General features: G+C 41.2%; 1 protein-coding gene across 1 annotated transcript in view; it reads right to left on the bottom strand.

The window, feature by feature from the left end:
• Positions 1 to 16,779, bottom strand: part of TRPC4AP (transient receptor potential cation channel subfamily C member 4 associated protein) — a 39,084-nt gene that overhangs the window by 19,905 nt on the left and 2,400 nt on the right. Inside the window, exons 2-6 of the mRNA XM_009284589.1 lie at positions 7,480 to 7,608; positions 7,117 to 7,233; positions 4,090 to 4,147; positions 2,898 to 2,953; positions 955 to 1,083 (exon numbers count right to left, since the gene is read on the bottom strand). Coding sequence (XP_009282864.1) covers positions 955 to 1,083; positions 2,898 to 2,953; positions 4,090 to 4,147; positions 7,117 to 7,233; positions 7,480 to 7,608 — 489 coding nt within the window. The remainder of the gene's footprint in view (positions 1 to 954; positions 1,084 to 2,897; positions 2,954 to 4,089; positions 4,148 to 7,116; positions 7,234 to 7,479; positions 7,609 to 16,779) is intronic.

Raw genomic sequence — 16,779 nt, 5'->3', positions numbered from 1 at the left:
TTAAGTATTTAAGACAAATTTTGGGGGCTTTTTTTTTTTTTTTAAAAAAAAACCTAATTTAACAGACAAATTGCATTTAGGTATTACAAAGCTTCAGTTCAGTTTTCCACTTCTCTCTGTATTCTCTTTGAGAGAATAGCTAGAGCTATGTCTCTAGCTCACAGATAAGAACTGACGCCTAGATCTTTTTCCTTCGTCTTTTTCATCAAAAGATACTAAAAAAGATCTGTTGAAAACCGTTTTCAGCAAAAAAACCATTTATGTTCAGATAAACAAAGCTTGTTTCCTATCTCAGGAAGTACATAATCCTCAACTTCACTCTAAAAAAAAGCAGTAACAAGTTACAGAACCCTGACCCTCTCCACAAAACGTACATAGACACATTTCATTCAGGGTTTTCCCAAGGTTACACCTTTAATATTTTATTTGCACCACATCAGAGCACTAAGCTGTAACGATGCTGGCAAGCAAGTTCAAAAACCTAGTTTGTGCAGAAGACCTAAGTGCCCTGTTCCCCCAGCCTACAACTTCTCAGAGAGATGACAAACCCCAAGGCAAGAGAGAAGCACAGGAAGCCTTCCAGATGTCAGGAAGACTACTAAAAAATCTGAAGTGTAATCAGAAGGCAAGGATGAATAACGAATTTATATGAGGTTCATTTTCTTTATTTGAAATACTGGTTGTACTTTAATGACAGCTAGGTACTCACCCCCCACCATCCTCTGCAAGCTCTGCAAAAGCATTACAAGTATAATACCACGTGCGTAATTTGGCTCCTGTATGAAATGTGATTGAAGTTAATGATCACTGTAAACAGTCAGGTTTCAAATAAGCTACAAGAAATGAGAGTGCTAGCTTAGAGGATTATCTTCAGCAACTGTTCAAAGAAATAGCTGTCTTTCCTCCACTGGCCTGAAAAGCCATACAAATAAAACGAAGAAACCAGTGACTAACCTTTTTAACTCCCAGGATATCTTCAATGAGCGTTGCAGTTTGTAGGAATGTCTTTTTGTTTGTCATCAGTGTAAACAGGAACAACACAAAGTCATTTCTTTCTGCCAGTCGCCTTGTGACTCCTTCCGTCTAGAAAGCAGCAAGAAGCACACACAGGCCCAGAGTCAGAGCCCACCTTGACAAGTCGTATGTTACAGGCACATGCAGGACAGTTTTACAGATTATGCGTTATCGAATCAGCTATTCGTGAAACCAGGATACATTGTGTTTATGGTGACCAAAACTAGCTCCAGTCCTTGTCTGGAGTGAACACGATGCTTGCAAAAACTACAGGCTCCAGGATGTGAGGCTTCATCTCAAGGCAGTTGTTTACTTGCTTGAGTCAAAAGTAAACACTGCATGCCTGGAAATACATCAGAGAGGCTTGTCTCTGCTTTCCCATACAAATTGTAACCAGCTCCATTTTATGGTACGTAAAATGTAGTCCCCAGATTCCTCCTAAACTGTTAGCATTGCTCTCAGTTGGGCAGAATCTAAGCAACCAGAATCAAGCATTGGCCTTAATGAACTTGGTGATGAAGCAGAGTTCATGCTTTAGCATGAATGTGGTGTTCATCACCAAGTTCATTAAGGCCAGCTTTCATGCTCTGATCTCTGCTGAGAGAGAGAGCAATTTAATTCCAGTCTTTTCTGGAATTAAACGTAACTTAAAACTACATCTTTACCGCTTGCAAAGCTGTCTATTATATATGACTGACATATCACCAGTGCTCACAGAACTAGACCAGCTCAGATACTTCCTGAATATTTACACATAAGTATAAGAACAGTTAATATTGCACAGGCAACGCTCCTGTCATCCTGAACACCTCTTGTTCAAGACACAGCAGTAATACAGAAATTAATTAAAACAGCAGCTAGTCTATAAATTGCAAACTTGTTTCTTAGCGTATTACACTATTCACAGTTTGCAAAAGTTGCATTACCTATAGTTAAAAAAAAAATCACGTAAGTCAAGAAAAAAGTGTTCCCTCTCTTTCGCCTCCCATATGTACACAGATACTTAGTAGCGACAACATGATCTATTAAGACTCAAACTCTCAAGATTAGGTTGATGTCTTTGGAAGAGCTCCAAGCCAGTAACCGCCTTTTTAAAAATTTTTGTTAAACAATGCTCCCTAGGTTATGACATAATAAAACATGTGATTAAGTAAACAATCCTGAGGATGTTCCCTGCATGCATAATCTGAGGCATGCGCTTTTAGCTTCAGAATTGTAATGGCAAGGTATTTCAATAGGCCTTTAACCCAGTGTCTTCCTTAGCACTGATCTGCCATCCGCTGAACTGAACTAATATTCAGCACATAAACAATGCTCCCTAGGTTATGACATAATAAAACATGTGATTAAGTAAACAATCCTGAGGATGTTCCCTGCATGGCTTATTTTGGGGCTTGGCTTTTTGCTTTAGAATTTTAATGGGAAGGGATTTTAATAGGGCTTTAACCCAGTGTCTTCCTTAGCACTGATCTGCCATCAGCTGAACTGAACTAATATTCAGCACATGAAGGAGTTGCAGGATCCAACTTAAAACAGTTTGCCAGCACCATTACTGAACAAGACTAGCTGTATCTCGAGTTAGCAGGCATCCATTTCCAAATTTTAAGTTTGAATACAACAAAGGCTGACACGGCTTTCCTATGGAAACACAGATACAGAAAGATTCAAACAAGAGGATTTAAACTTGACAATGTGGCTAAGAAAACAGAAATTATTTGAGTAACACATAAAAATATAGGGTGGTCCGACATTTAACTGAAAGAATTTTAATGAGAAGTTTCAGAGTAAGTTTAAATTATGCTTAAAAGAGGCTGTACATTGTCTTATCAAGTGGCACATGTAAAATGACCAGCAGAACACTTTTCCACAGCAGTTGTACTTACACATATACACGTGTTGTACAGTATGCTTAAGCAGTCCTTGATGAGGTCATCGCTTACTGCAAAGGAGAAAACAGACATTCACTAGCTGTACGTTGCCAAGGTACACTAACTTCCACAGTAGTGACATGACTAGCTATAAAACAGGTGAGAATCTCAGGCTAACTGCTAGCTCAGATCACGTGTGCAAATGCCTTGGAAGATAGAAACCAGAGGAAGAAACATTCTATATCTGACCTGTTCACATGCCTTCTTCCGAAACTACTATCAGCACTGCCTAGGACCAGAGAGAGAGATGTACTTCTGGTCTAGTGCACTTCTTAGTCACGCACAAAAGAGAACGATAAGGGTGTAAACAGCATTTTAGGAAAAATATCATAGATGAACTAAAAATTTGTCAATTTGAGAAACTTCTGAGACACACATTAGTTCCAATTATTAAGCATGGGGCAAAAAAAGGACAGTTCATGCAGTTTTCTCCACACAGCATCAGGAATTCATAGAAAAGGTTTCCATCTGATTTACTCCAGCATTTTAGTATTTAAAATATGTTTTCATTACAAACATACAACAGCTGCCTCTAGCTCAAGTTCAAGTTCCTTCACCCTTGAAGTTCCCTGACTGACGGGCACGGAGTCTACCAAGACATTTCCTTTCCTCAGAAGGGTTCAGGGAACCAGCAGGATCACAGACAGGAGAAATGAAAACACTAAACTAAAGCTGCTCCAGCAGGGAAGTTGTGCTGAAGCTACTGTGCCCTATTGGCAAATTCTTCTTACAGCAATTTGGAAATCAGTGGTCACTATGACTAGGTCAGGAAAACAGCATACTTTTCATTGTTTCACAATCTCTGTAACTCCTATTACATAAACAATGTTTGTGGCTTATTATTAATAATTGTTAACTGTAGCTATAGCCACAGTAACAATAAAAGTTTCCAGTGATTGCAGATTTACTGCACTGAGAGAAGTATGTTATGCTGAGTGCATGAATACTCCTGAGCTGCGCTTTGCAACAGATGACTTATCCTAAATCCCATCATGAATCAGTACTACAGAGAACAAAGAAACCAATGATTCATTTAGGAACAGGAAATTGCTGGTATGGGAAGAGAGTAACAGAAAAATAGAATAATTTCTGTCTGAATAAGGACACAAGGCAAGAATGAAAAAAGATAAAACACCTATTTACTTACTTTTCTGTTTCTTTTTCTGTGTAATAAGAGTTGGTCTCATGAGAATTTCTACTAAAAGCTGTAACAAGAAGATAAAGAATTAAGGGAATAATCTTTGGGATACAAATAACCAATTAATTTGTCAGTGACAAATCCAAACTTAGTCCTGTCTCTGCTGAAGTCACAGAGGTGACTAATGGAAGCTCTACAATCAAAACCCCACTGGTGTCAAAATTACATTAACAAAAAATAGTTGTATTTACCCTGAAGAAATAGCAACAGTTGTATAAAACAATCTCCCACTGGCAAGTTTTAAAGAATTTGAGCCTGCAAAGAATGTAATTTCACATGCATCCAGATAGCATCAAGGATGGCTATCACACAGCTCCCAAAATAATGAATCTTTAGCAATAATCTGCAAAGAGATGCAAATTTTGCAAAGGCTCTCCCTAAATCTTGCTGGGCTTCAAAATACATTTCAGGTCCAGACATAACAGAACTTAGTTGCTCCAGATTTTAATCTCACCAATAAAGAACAAGCCACTGCTTGTGTACATGCACCTTATATGCATACTTACATATACGTTTACAGATATGTGAAGTGTTGTCTCATTTCTATTTAAGGAATGTAACAGTCAGCTTTCCGAGACTAGGACTATGGTTCTGATAGACGTAGAACTGATCTTTAGTCGTTCTAGCCTATACCACTGGTTTATTTTAAAACATAAAAAAAATAGTTTATTTAAAAATGAGTTAGCCACTAGAAGGAACTGATGACTTCTGCAAGAAGTATTGCAAAAACCCCCTAGTTTTAAAATTCAGTTTCAAATTGTTAAAAGCAATGTAGGCATCACCCAGTCGAGTCACGCCAACTGACAATATACTTACGTTTTACAACTTGCTCTATTTGTCCCAACTTAACTTTACCTTTCTTCTAATGAACTACCTACCCAGACACAGAGGAAAACATCTGATAGCACTGGAGGCACTGACAGATAAATAAATAGGCAACTTTAAAGAGGAATATAAATTTTCCAGCAACATTTGTAATAGTAGCTGTAGCATCAGTAGGGTAGAGAAAAATGACTGCAGCAGTAATGTAGTGCTCTTATTAATGGCTTACGTTTTAGGAGGAGAATGCACCCCTCAAGGCTCGGTACCCGAGATAAGCATCCAAAGATATCCCTATGCACTGCTCTTCTCCTGGGAAAGAACACCTACTGCAACAAGTCTGTCTTTTAAGGGTGGCCGCAGTCATGATCACTCCTGCCTTGCCACAGAGTGAACCTTTTCGCTAGTACTTATTTTTCCTGGTCAATACTATAACCCACCATGTATTTATCACCTTATTCTTGCAGAACTGGTATGCTCCTCACATACACTCCAGGGACTGGACTGCAGTGGTGTGAGACACTCCTTGGAGAGGGCTTTCTTCAGCCATCCTACTGAAACTGCAACAGTATGCAGCAAGAAGCGCAAGAGTCCAATGGTAGAAAGAGAATAGGTAAGAGGGTGCCTCACCAGAGGCAGAAGGAGCAGAAAGGGAGTTATGAGATCTTATTTCTTGGAATGGGGTTGCATTCAGGTCCAAAGTCCACATGGCTCGTGTATCAGTTCATGTGTTTGTACTCTTGGGTAATATTTTACATGTATTCATATAAAGGGAGGAGACACGAAAGTGCTTTTGTTCTTCCTTGATGTAAAGGCTGTCAGAATCCAAAAATATTTTAAGGAATATACTATCGCACATTATAGTATACAGAGTGCACTGCAAATTTAGTGTCCTTCAAAGTTACTCATGCTTCACAGTTTGAAATACTGCAACAGAGAATGAGCACATGGCATACACAGAACCAGCGGATTAGACTACTTCCCTTTCAAGTCTTAGAGTAGGATTTTCAAAAACACGTAGCACTGGCTTCTACCACTGCCTTTAACCAGATTAAACCTACTTGTATCAGCCAAATCTCTGGCCATAGTACCAGGTAATTACAGTGTATCTGATATTTACCATCTCCAGCCCAAGGAAAAAAAAAACAACACCCAACCAACAAAATCCAGCCAACCAAAAAAACCCCACCAAACCCCAACACACACACACTTATTCTGTGCATTCTCATATTAAAAGCACTTCTACAGGAAGTATCACTATTTCCCTTTAAAAAAAAGGGAAATTTAAAACATTTTCATACAATGTTCTAAATTGCTTGGGTAGCTGAAGACTTTTGTCCTCAGTTGACAGGATACCAGCAACTAAACCAGTGCTAATTTCAAAACAACATAACCTAAATACAAGTTTTACTTAAGTAAAGGCATGCTAAGTGTAACAAGAAAGAAGTAGCAAAGACACTGTTTAGTTAGACCAAAAAAAAAAGGAAGAAAGTGTCAATTAGTTCACTGGAAAATACAAATCATACATTTCTAATGACAGCTAAGATCCCAGGGTCCATCACCATAAAATTGAGCAAAGTTGCGTATTTGTATAATGTAGAATTAAAACAAATAAACAAAAGATAAATTGCCAGAATGTCTACAGAAACCTTGCAGCTCTGCTTAAAAACTTCTCCACAGATGAAGCAGTCCGCATTGCATGCCAGCAATAAACATAGGCAACCTGGCTAAGAGTGCCCTAGTGTGCTTAAAAAAATGCCACATATCCTTCAGTGGTAAGAGTAATTCTCAGTGCTCTAGTACCAACTGTAGTATTTAATCTCACAACCAGAAATCATTTGAACTGTTTTTATTGAGAACCTAGAGGTCTCACCTTTAAGTTAAAAACAGACTACCTGAGGAAACAGCCAGGTCTTCTATACCATATAAGAAGCACCACCTCACTTTTGATCATATGATACCTCGGAAAATACACTCTTTTCACATTTTGATTAACAGGAACAGGCACAATCCTAATGTTTAACATCAAATTAGTAAAGTCATTCTGCAGGTTGCATTTAGAAGCTTCAAAGGTCTCAAAGACCTCACTTACAGATTTCTTAGTGGTATGACTATCATGCAGAAATCTTTTTATATTGTTGAAAAAAACAAACTTACATCAACTCCTCCAAATAAGTCAAATGTGTATGTATTTGGAAAGGTGGAGTTTTGAGCAGCTTTTCTATCTTCTGTAACAAATGCCATGGCTTCCATTGAAAGAAGTGGAGAAATTTCCTGCATGCAGTAGAAAAAAAAAAAGATGGTTCAAAAAGAAAATTGTTCCTCAGTATAAACACAACTGATGCTGTGATCTACTGACTAATCAATTACATGCATTCCCAGCTCTTATCTACCAGCCAATTCACAGATACTATCATGCAAACAGTTTCAAAAATTAGTTAGAATATGATCACAGTAGGCTTTGAAGAAAGCAACAACAAAATAACCCCTAGCTTTCAGGAAGAGCAGCGTAGACAATACCTTTAAGATGCTTTGGCACTGGGAGAAATCACTGTTTGGGTGGCTATGTTCATACAGCTTTTGCAACAGTAAGGGAATCCCATTCCATTTTGCTTGTTTATCCCTTTCCTTTAACAAGGCCTCTGTGATCTGCAACAAAGGAAGAACATAATTCCCATGTGTCCAACGCTTCACAACCAGGAAAATAACTTTACCACCTCCCCAAAATATCAATATCAGAGTATCACAGAAAAAGAGTTTATTGTAGAGAGTACCATTACAAAATCCAGTACCTCCTTCCATGCAGCTATTTATCCAGGACCGGTAGCTGCAGAATTTTACAGATGGTCAAAGTATCTTAAGCAGGTCAGGGCTTAAAGCAGATGTTATCATTTAGAGTACTTAATCTCATTCCGTATTTTTATGTTTATCAAATAGTTTTAAATGGTAACACATAAGTCTCTAAATAATTCCATTAGTAGAACTCCGATTGACAGGTCGCTGAGGGAGGAAATGGGTGCCCTTGACACTACCAAAAACTACACTAGTCTAAGGTAGGCAGAACACTGAAGATAGAAAGGCTTCACTACTCATCACATTCAGCTAGTAATGAGTATTTCCTCAGCCAAGTCCCTGAAGCCATTATTGGTCATAGCAATGATCCAAACCTCTAAGATTTACAAGCAGACTCCAGAAGAAAGTATCAAAGAGACAGTGAAAATTTCCTCTGTAGTCTTGAGCTGGTTATAAATGGAGACCAACAACTAAATCAGTAGGAGAACACCACTGGCATTATCCTCTGGGAAGCAGGCTGCAACCGCAAAAAAGAACACCTTAGCATTTGCTACTACATTTGTGCAAACTTTCTCCAATTTTCCTCCTTCTCCCCAAAATATAAAAAAAAAAATTCTCAATATTCACCACTATATTTTACACCTGAAAAAAAATGAAGTAGCAGCACAAGGCTAATAAATATTCTGCTTAGAATCCACAAAAAGTGTTTTGAAGCCTGAACACTTCCAGGTTACCGCCAGCAGATGCTGTAAAGGAGGAGCTCTTCATTAAAGTTCACCATCCAGTCAATGCTGACCAGAATTTAACCCCCTGCCTTAACGATACTTCAGAGGTACCTAGACCAACCCCGAAGTAGGGACCTATCCTTGTACAAAAAGGTAAGGCAGACAACAATTATAGCCAGCAGGATTTCTGGCTGGCTTTACAAAATTCTTATATGCCCTCCAAATAAAAAACAAAATCAGGGGAAAAAACCCAATCCTCAGGCCAGCAAGGCTGCATCTCAGTGCAACATTTGTGGATTGTCTCTTACGCCTAGACCTAAACCTCTAAGCTGCTCTCCTTCTGCATTAAGTCACTCCCCAAACCTTTCTGTGGTTAACTCGCATTGTTTCCCTCCAGCCTGCTTAAACGTTCATTGTTAATAGTTAACAGCCAGGAAATCTTGCTTCTTATTGTTTCAGCCAAGACATCCTTCTCAGATATACCTCAGTGTACAATTCCAAAGGGCCATTCAATTCCTGATTAGACAATTATATGCAAATATACCCCAATTTCTGACTGAGAATTTAACCCTTTTCTCTGCTTGTTAGACAGCATACAGGAAGACCAGAAAACTGATGCAAGCACATGAAAACTCAGACTGGCCATGTTAGCTGCTGTGGGTCCTCGCCCTTCTTCTAAGCTTCCCAGATACTTAAGGTCCTCTTCCTGCTACAATACCCAAATTTGTAAATAACTAAGAATTTCAAGGCTCTTGAAGTATCAGGTTTTCTCGCTACAAGGGGTGATGTTAAAACCTTGTCCTGGGCTTAATATCGCGTTTGTTAATCGCACGTACGCTTCTTGGTTTGGGGCAGGATCCACCTCCATTCTCGTTTCTGTACTAGTAGGTCATCTTCTCCCTGTCCCGGACTCTGAGAGGCAGTCACTTCTGCTGATGTGCAGAAAACTTTCAGAACTGAAATTCTGAAAGAATGAAGCAAATGTTTCCTTGCTCTCATCTTCTTTTAACTGCTTTCAAAAAAAAAAAAAGTTTTTCTTTCTCTTGATTTAATACATGTCTTTGGTTTCATTGCAAGCTCTAGCTTGTGGCCCCTATTCTGTATTTATGAGGCTACCCTGGCTCTGAATATTTCCATTGTGGCGGGGCGGGGTTTGCCAACGCAAAGATTTTGGATTCTGTGGAGGGATTAAAATTCAATTAGATTGTATGGAACTGTCTTTCTTTAAAACCATTTTGGTTAAAAACTGCATCTCATGATTTCTGTAATAGCAGCTAGTCAACGGTTTTCATTTATAAGCAAAGTCGATTTCCTTCTTGCTCTTTTTGGGCAGACATTATTGAACAGTCATCAAAAATAGCACTGGGTCTTTCAGGGCCCCTTTTCCCTCTCCAGCATTTGTTTGGTCTCATCCAAGCAGGGTAAGCCCAGTCCAACGCTGATTTCTCGGAAATTTTCTTCATTCACTGAATAGCTCTGGATAAAATCTCTGAAATCTTGCATACAAAGCTTAAGAAGTTAGATACTATCTAGTGAGAAGGGGAGGTTGCAGAAGCCCAGCTGGAAATGTCATAAATTAAAAGAAAGGGCCTACCTAACCGATGGTGGCAGGGGTTATGAACCGTCACGCCTTACTGGCGTTAGAAGTACCAATTACTGGGAAAACAAAAGAACCAGCGTCAGAACTTCCCTACCACCCAGGTACAGTAAACCAGACCGGTACAAACACCACACAGTCATTTCTCAGAAGTTTGCCATAATACATCCAAGTTTTGAATCACAAACCAAGAAACCCAGGGGACGGCATGTTGCGGCTCTCCAGAATTGGTTATATTCCAGGCAGGCCTCTGAAACAAGGCGGCACACACGAGCTCGAGCCCAAGCACAGAGCTCCCAAACCACGTCATAGTCCAAAGCGGTCTGTACAATGCCAGTTTTACACCGGCAGTTTACTGAATGCTGTTCACCAGCCAGGTGATCAGATACCTAACCAGTACCAGCCATCTCCCCCTCCTCCAGCTGTGCTGTTGAAGCCATGGCAGCGTGGATTTGCTGGAAGGGCAATCAAAGACTTTCGAGAGGATTTAAGTACAGAGTTAAAAAACGTGTCATCAAGCCTATCCACGACTGCAAGGTAGAGCAGACTGAGTGGTTTTCTCTTCAAAGTCTCCCAAAGGACTGGAGCCCAGGATTTCCCAGGTGATTACTCCAAAGACTGATAACTACCACAGGAATGCTTCCCTACTACAGAGTTTAAATAACATTTGTGCATCATTTTTCCTTGAAAGTATAGAAAGGGCTGAACAAAGACACTACATACAAATCTAAATATTTATTTTAAATTTCTTTCCACTCCTCCTGTGTTCTAAATCCTTTTAAAACACCCCAGCATCCATTAGCATAATGGTCAATAAATAATTTTGAATAATACCTAAGCCTTCATCAAGTTATATTAAGTTATATGTTAATATTTACCTAAGTCCATCCCTTGATCAGTTTAGTTTCCCTTTCCTTTCTCCCTCTCCACTTCGCTATAGTATTTGCTACTGACGTTCCTCCCCATGACTATCCTCCAGGCCCAGCCTCCCCAAGAGAAGCGGCATATCCTCCCGGCTGCTTTGTGCCCGTGCCCCTGCACGTGGTCAGAACTGCATTACCAGCCTTGCTAAAATATTTGTTACTGGCCTGAAATCGCTTGTAGCTGATTGCTTCAAAATCCTTTCTCCTTCCAGTGAGGATTTTCCTTTCCATTTGTGTTCCTGCATTGTGACAATTTTCACTGCCCTACAAAGTAAACCCCGTATTTTTCCTAACCTTGTCTCCACCACTTTTCTAAGCTGTGGTCATCAGTGACACATCTCCGCGTCTTCCCATAGTTGCTGACAAACTGAAAGCCCGAGAACACATGACCGTAGCAGAAATACCATGAGCTAACCCTCCCCTTTGCTCTCCAGAGTAGGGCTAACAGTTTTCTAATAAAATTGTGTCTTTATTTCACATTTTACCCTTCAAACATTTCACTGTCTTGCTCAACACTCACTACAGGAGGGTGTTTTAGAAGCGTTTTCTGTGACCTTTCAAAAAGCAAAAATAGCAACTCAGGTGTCCAAGCATCCTTTACAGCACTAAAGAATTCATGCTGTGATAGACTTTACAGCTATGACATATCAGTTGTAATTTTTCTTAATTCAATTTTTTGTGGCAATCATGCATTAAGCCAAGATTGGAAGTCCTTTAAAAAAAAAAAAGCAGAATTTCTATTCCCAGTATTTTCCATGACAACTTCTGAACTATATATTCAAATGTTCTGAAAGTTTAAAAGGAAAAAGAGGCACAAGATTATGGATCTCAAGAAAGAGATACAAGCACATGATCTCTACATATTTTTAATAAAACCAAAGCCTTTCCACAGCCTTTCCTTCAAACATTTTAGGCTGTACCTTTAAAAAACAGGAAACTAATATTTGTGCAATGAAATATTTAATTTTCCCCTGAACAGTAATAACCCAGGAAGTTATCTCTGACAGACTGCCAAGAGAATGATTATTCAGTATTTTGGGGAGTGCCCCGTCATCCCAGCTCTTATTATATTTTCCTTTTTGGTCACTAACAAATACGCATCGGTCTGACTAAGCTCTCTCTTTCCTCACACAACTTTTCACCAAAAAAGCCTAGAACCAAGGTAAACGACACCCCACCCCCCAAGTTTTCATTTTAACACAACAGCACGCTACAGAAACAACTTCTGGCCTATACAGAGATTCTGGAAAGCGTTCCAAGGGAGAAGCCGTGAACGGCCACCCTGCAGCTGTGGGACAGTAAACAACGCGGCCAGTCACCAGCTGGGTCTTTTGCACGTAGCTCTGATCAAGAACATGTCAGAGCCCCCCAGATTTTAGTCATAAAAAGAAACTCTGCTGGTGATCTTAAGCTGGGGGAAGTCCATGTAAGAACACCTATTTCTAGCCTCTCTCTAGCTCCTAGATTCTTCGAAGTGCGGATCAAGTTTCCCATAACTAGTGTTTCTCCACCCTCCACAACCCTGGATGGAGCCCGCCACCCTTTCTCCTGTCAACCCAAAAGCCAGGCATGAACCCAGGGACACGGTGTCCTAGGATAAAACCTGCCGTAGCTTCTAGCCAGGTCTAACCATCCCCACGACTCCCAAACTACCGCTCCACTCACTGTCACTGGAGGAAGAGTTAGTCCACCAAGACAAATAACAGGTCTCGTGAATCTCGAAACCCCACAGCGCTTCCGAGAGCAGAACGACTCCAACACAGATCTTTAACACCAGCAGCTCTTCAAAACCACTACAGAATCTACCAGACAGTAATAATAGCTACTAATGTTTGTTTTGATGATCTTACTCTCAGAGAAAAATAAATCAACTAATATGTAAAACTACATTAACTTCTCAGTGATTCCTTTTTCCTTGGAACTGCCTAAGTTTCTTCTTTAATTCATTTTGAAAGAAAGCAAAATCTGTAGGGATATCTAAGGAAAAGCAGAGGGGCAAGGAATGTCACATCTACAACAGTTTTCTTCCCACGCAAAATAAGACTACTGAAGTCCAACACTACCACTTTTGAGCATTTCTAGTGTATGACAGAGCTCTGGTCCCTGTTACATAAAAAGCATGTCCAGACTTTCCAACACTCGCTAGCTGTCCTCTACTGAAGAGGTATAAGCCTGCTAAGACCCATACAATTAGAGCTACTAAAGTAGATTATATTCAAGTGAATGTTTTTTTTGTTGGTGGTGGTGTAAGGAGGAAGCAAAACTGATTAGAAAACAAAATATTTTCTCAGAGCTAGGAAACTACTACAGACTACTGATATCGATTTCCAGCTCCTACCATTACAGGTTGTCTGAGGCAGAGAATGTTTTCCTTCCACAGAGAGGTTCTCTTCAGAGTGGATAGGGACTGTACTGCTAAGAGAAGCATCTATTCCTAGGAACAGCAGATCATGAAATACAGCTGGAAAAATGGACTCTTTTTTTCCATTCTGATTGTTTCAGCTAAGCCTTGGCATTCCTGTGAGAGCGAGACCAGTGCTGACGATCTGCTCTTGGGACTGCACCAGAGGCATGCTAGTTTGCCAACAAATCCCTGGTTAGTCCATTATTATACTGCTCTGCCTACAGGGATTCACATAGCTGCACCTAAATATCTTCTGGTTTCATGTTATATACATGCTTTTCACAGTTGGCTTGCAGCAGATGAAGTGTGTTAAGGGGATTTGAGCTTGATCAGCTGAGCCAAAATGTTCCTTTGCCTGCAAGGAACCGCAGCATAAACCCCGTCAGGTCTTATTTACAGTGCCTGTGTGCACACAGCAGAGCTGTGCCAGGGGGGGACTACAGACCAGCCAGTTCACAAGCAATATTTTTCCTTCTTAGAAACTGCGTGTCACTTCTGGGAAGTTGGTCTGCTTCTAGTTTACCAATATCGGAAAAGCCCCTCTCACTTGCTCTGTACTCAGGGCCAGGGCAAACCTTGATACAAGGTTATGCAATCTGATACCAACGACTGAGGCTTGCATCCAGGGCAGCAGCTGATGCTAGCAGTAAGGCTAACGCGGATATGTGAACAGATAATGGCAATATCTGCTGAAATCTGCTTTATTCATCAGCCTTCTTATTATTAACAATAAAGCAAAGAGACCAACCGAGAAGAAAGCCATGGCTCCTGGTAGGCGAGTACAGCAAGAACACACAAGGATCCAGATTTCAGAGCCTTAGCTGGCCTCAAAACTGCCAGATATTCAGGCGGTTGTTGCTGTCAAAAATATTTTTATGCCCCTGTAAGATCAGGCTGATGAACTTTCAGATGTAGGCCTGTGAACAATTATCCTTACCAATTCAAAGATAAGCTCCTGCTTTCCTCGTACAAAAATGGATCTTGAGATCACCTAAAAATAGTACGCAAAGCTTCGTTTAAGAATAAATGCCGCTGCTGCTGCCCACAGAAGGGTACTAATTGTCTCCTGGAGATCAGATGCTGAAATACAGCGACAACATTGCGGGAGAACACTACTCAGACGGCAGGCACCACAGCAAGGAACGGCGTTTCCCGATTTCTCTGAACTAAGATCTTGAAAGGGGTTTCTCTTCCTCACGGGATACCAGCGGTGCAGTCCATGCAGCATATGACCCAAAACTTCCTTGCAAACAACGGGAAGAAAGAGCTTGAAGGACATTCTCCTGGCTTGTTCTTCTAGACCCCAACACAGCAGCTTGGAAACTTGATCTGCTCTCAGGCTTTTCAGGAGCAAATGAGTTGAGAAACTTAAGCCAGGGCTACCACGCTGCCACTGAGGAGTCAACTGCAGGAAAACTGTGAACATCTTGATTAAAAATAGAACTCAAAAAAGAAAAGCACCCAAAACTGCCTCGTACTTCTTTAAAAGTTACATCAAGGTTTTTTATATTTAGATCATCCACAAACAAAAAACTGCTTCACGGTAAAAGTACAGAGACAAAGTTCAAAATCATTCAGGGAGTCGGTTTCCCCGCGCTCTTAGTCTAAGTGATTTAAAAATGTATTCCTACAGCATTTATGAAGCACTGGGAGCCCTAGGCATCCAAGCTTTAAGTCTTTCAGGGCAACACAGTGATACTGAAATTTATAAAGTAAAACAAAACAGACAAACAAAACCCCAGCAACAAGAAAAAAAACCACCTCAAACTTGGGCATTATGAGAAGGAGGCTGTAACTAGCAGAAGTTTCCTCAATTACTGTAAAAGCCTGGTCATTTGCTTCAGCAGTTATTTCCAACAATTCATAAGAGCCCCAAATTAAAACACAGTACCTCTGCATTTCCCAAGCAATCCAAAGCTCAGAGCGGAGGTCCCAACCTAACAGATTACGTTGGTACACAACGTTGTTACAGGTTTATGACTTAAATCGCTATAGCTGGGGGGGTGGGGGGGGAAGCGAGCAAGCAAGAGCGTAGAGGTGGACCGGCAAGTTAGTGAACAACATCCCGCTTTGTCTACATGCCGTATGAAACACACTCCTAAAACAATCCCACAGAAATAACTTCCTTCAAAAGAGACAGTATCAGGTTTAAATTCATGCAAACGACTTGCTTTTCCTTAAGTATTAACCAAACTAGTATCTGAGCAAGCACTACAATAAGGACAAAAAAGCCATTAAAAAAATCACCTCCTGCTCTTTTACCTATCTCAGCTACAGAGTGAGGCATGGACATCTACGATGAACAAGTCTTCTCTTAGCAATTGCTCAGAATCCTTGTTAATCAAGGAAAATACTGTTGTCTGCACTAGTGAAAACCACTTAGAGAAATCCCATTTTTTTATTCCATTTCAACTCTTAAGATACTTTAGCTCAATAAATCACCACCCGAATGCAAGTTCTTTATCCCATGCTTCAGCTTCCAAGTCTTTGCACCTTTTCGCATTTAATCTGTAAAATAAATGCCAATTATTTGTCATAAAAAGAAATGACTAGTCCATTATCTGTGATCAGCTTCTTAAAAAAGCCAGCATAAGCACACACGATGGGCACGAGCCTAGGTTAACGAGTTGATTTCATTTCTCAGTATTTCCCAGCATCATCAACTGGGAAAGATGACAAATTTGAAACAGACCTGGAGTAGTTTCGTGGAAAACCACCAGCATAAAACCTAGTGCATTTCAGAGCTAAAAAGTCTCCTGAGCCCTAATATCACGAGGTTGCCTTTGTCCATCAAATATGCCTAAATTTTGATGCTGCATTGTTATGGTTCCAAGCAGAGCTTCCTTTTTTTGCAGGAGAAAGCCACAACCTCTATCACCAACCAAAGCAACGCAGGAGGACGGCTCTTTTACAGCATGGCAACTGCTCGTCCTGCTCCACAGTCTTTCTACAGGGAGACAGAGGATGGGAAGGAGGAAAAAGGAGCGCGAAAGCACAGAGGCATCCTTCTTCCCCACCGCGTGAGGCTGCAGGGCCATCCCTCCAGCACCAGGACCAAGGCCGGGCTGGCAGAGGAGGACGGGGAGCCCCAGAGAGCGCTCGAGTCCGGACGGAGAGGGGCCGCTTTGCCAGATGCTGCCTCCAAGCAGGCTTGGCGGCAGGCCCCGCCCGGACAGCTGGGCCCTTCCCCGCCTCTGAGGTCCGGGAGGGGCCCGACAGCCCCGAGCTGGCGCTCAGCCCCGCCGGGGGGCCGCGAAGGCCGGCACACACCCGCTCCCAACCCTCGAGGGAGCGGGGCCTCGCGGGCCGGACTCCGAGGCGGATTTGCAGGCCCTGCCCGAGGCCGGCCGCAGGCGGGGCGGCGGGCTCGGGGCAGGA

The sequence above is a fragment of the Aptenodytes forsteri genome, unplaced genomic scaffold (assembly GCF_000699145.1).
Source record: "Aptenodytes forsteri isolate BGI_AS27 unplaced genomic scaffold, ASM69914v1 Scaffold215, whole genome shotgun sequence".
In the NCBI taxonomy this organism is placed as follows: domain Eukaryota; kingdom Metazoa; phylum Chordata; class Aves; order Sphenisciformes; family Spheniscidae; genus Aptenodytes; species Aptenodytes forsteri.
The sequence above is the reverse complement of the archived record's forward strand: the minus strand, read 5'-3'. Positions and strand labels throughout refer to the sequence as shown.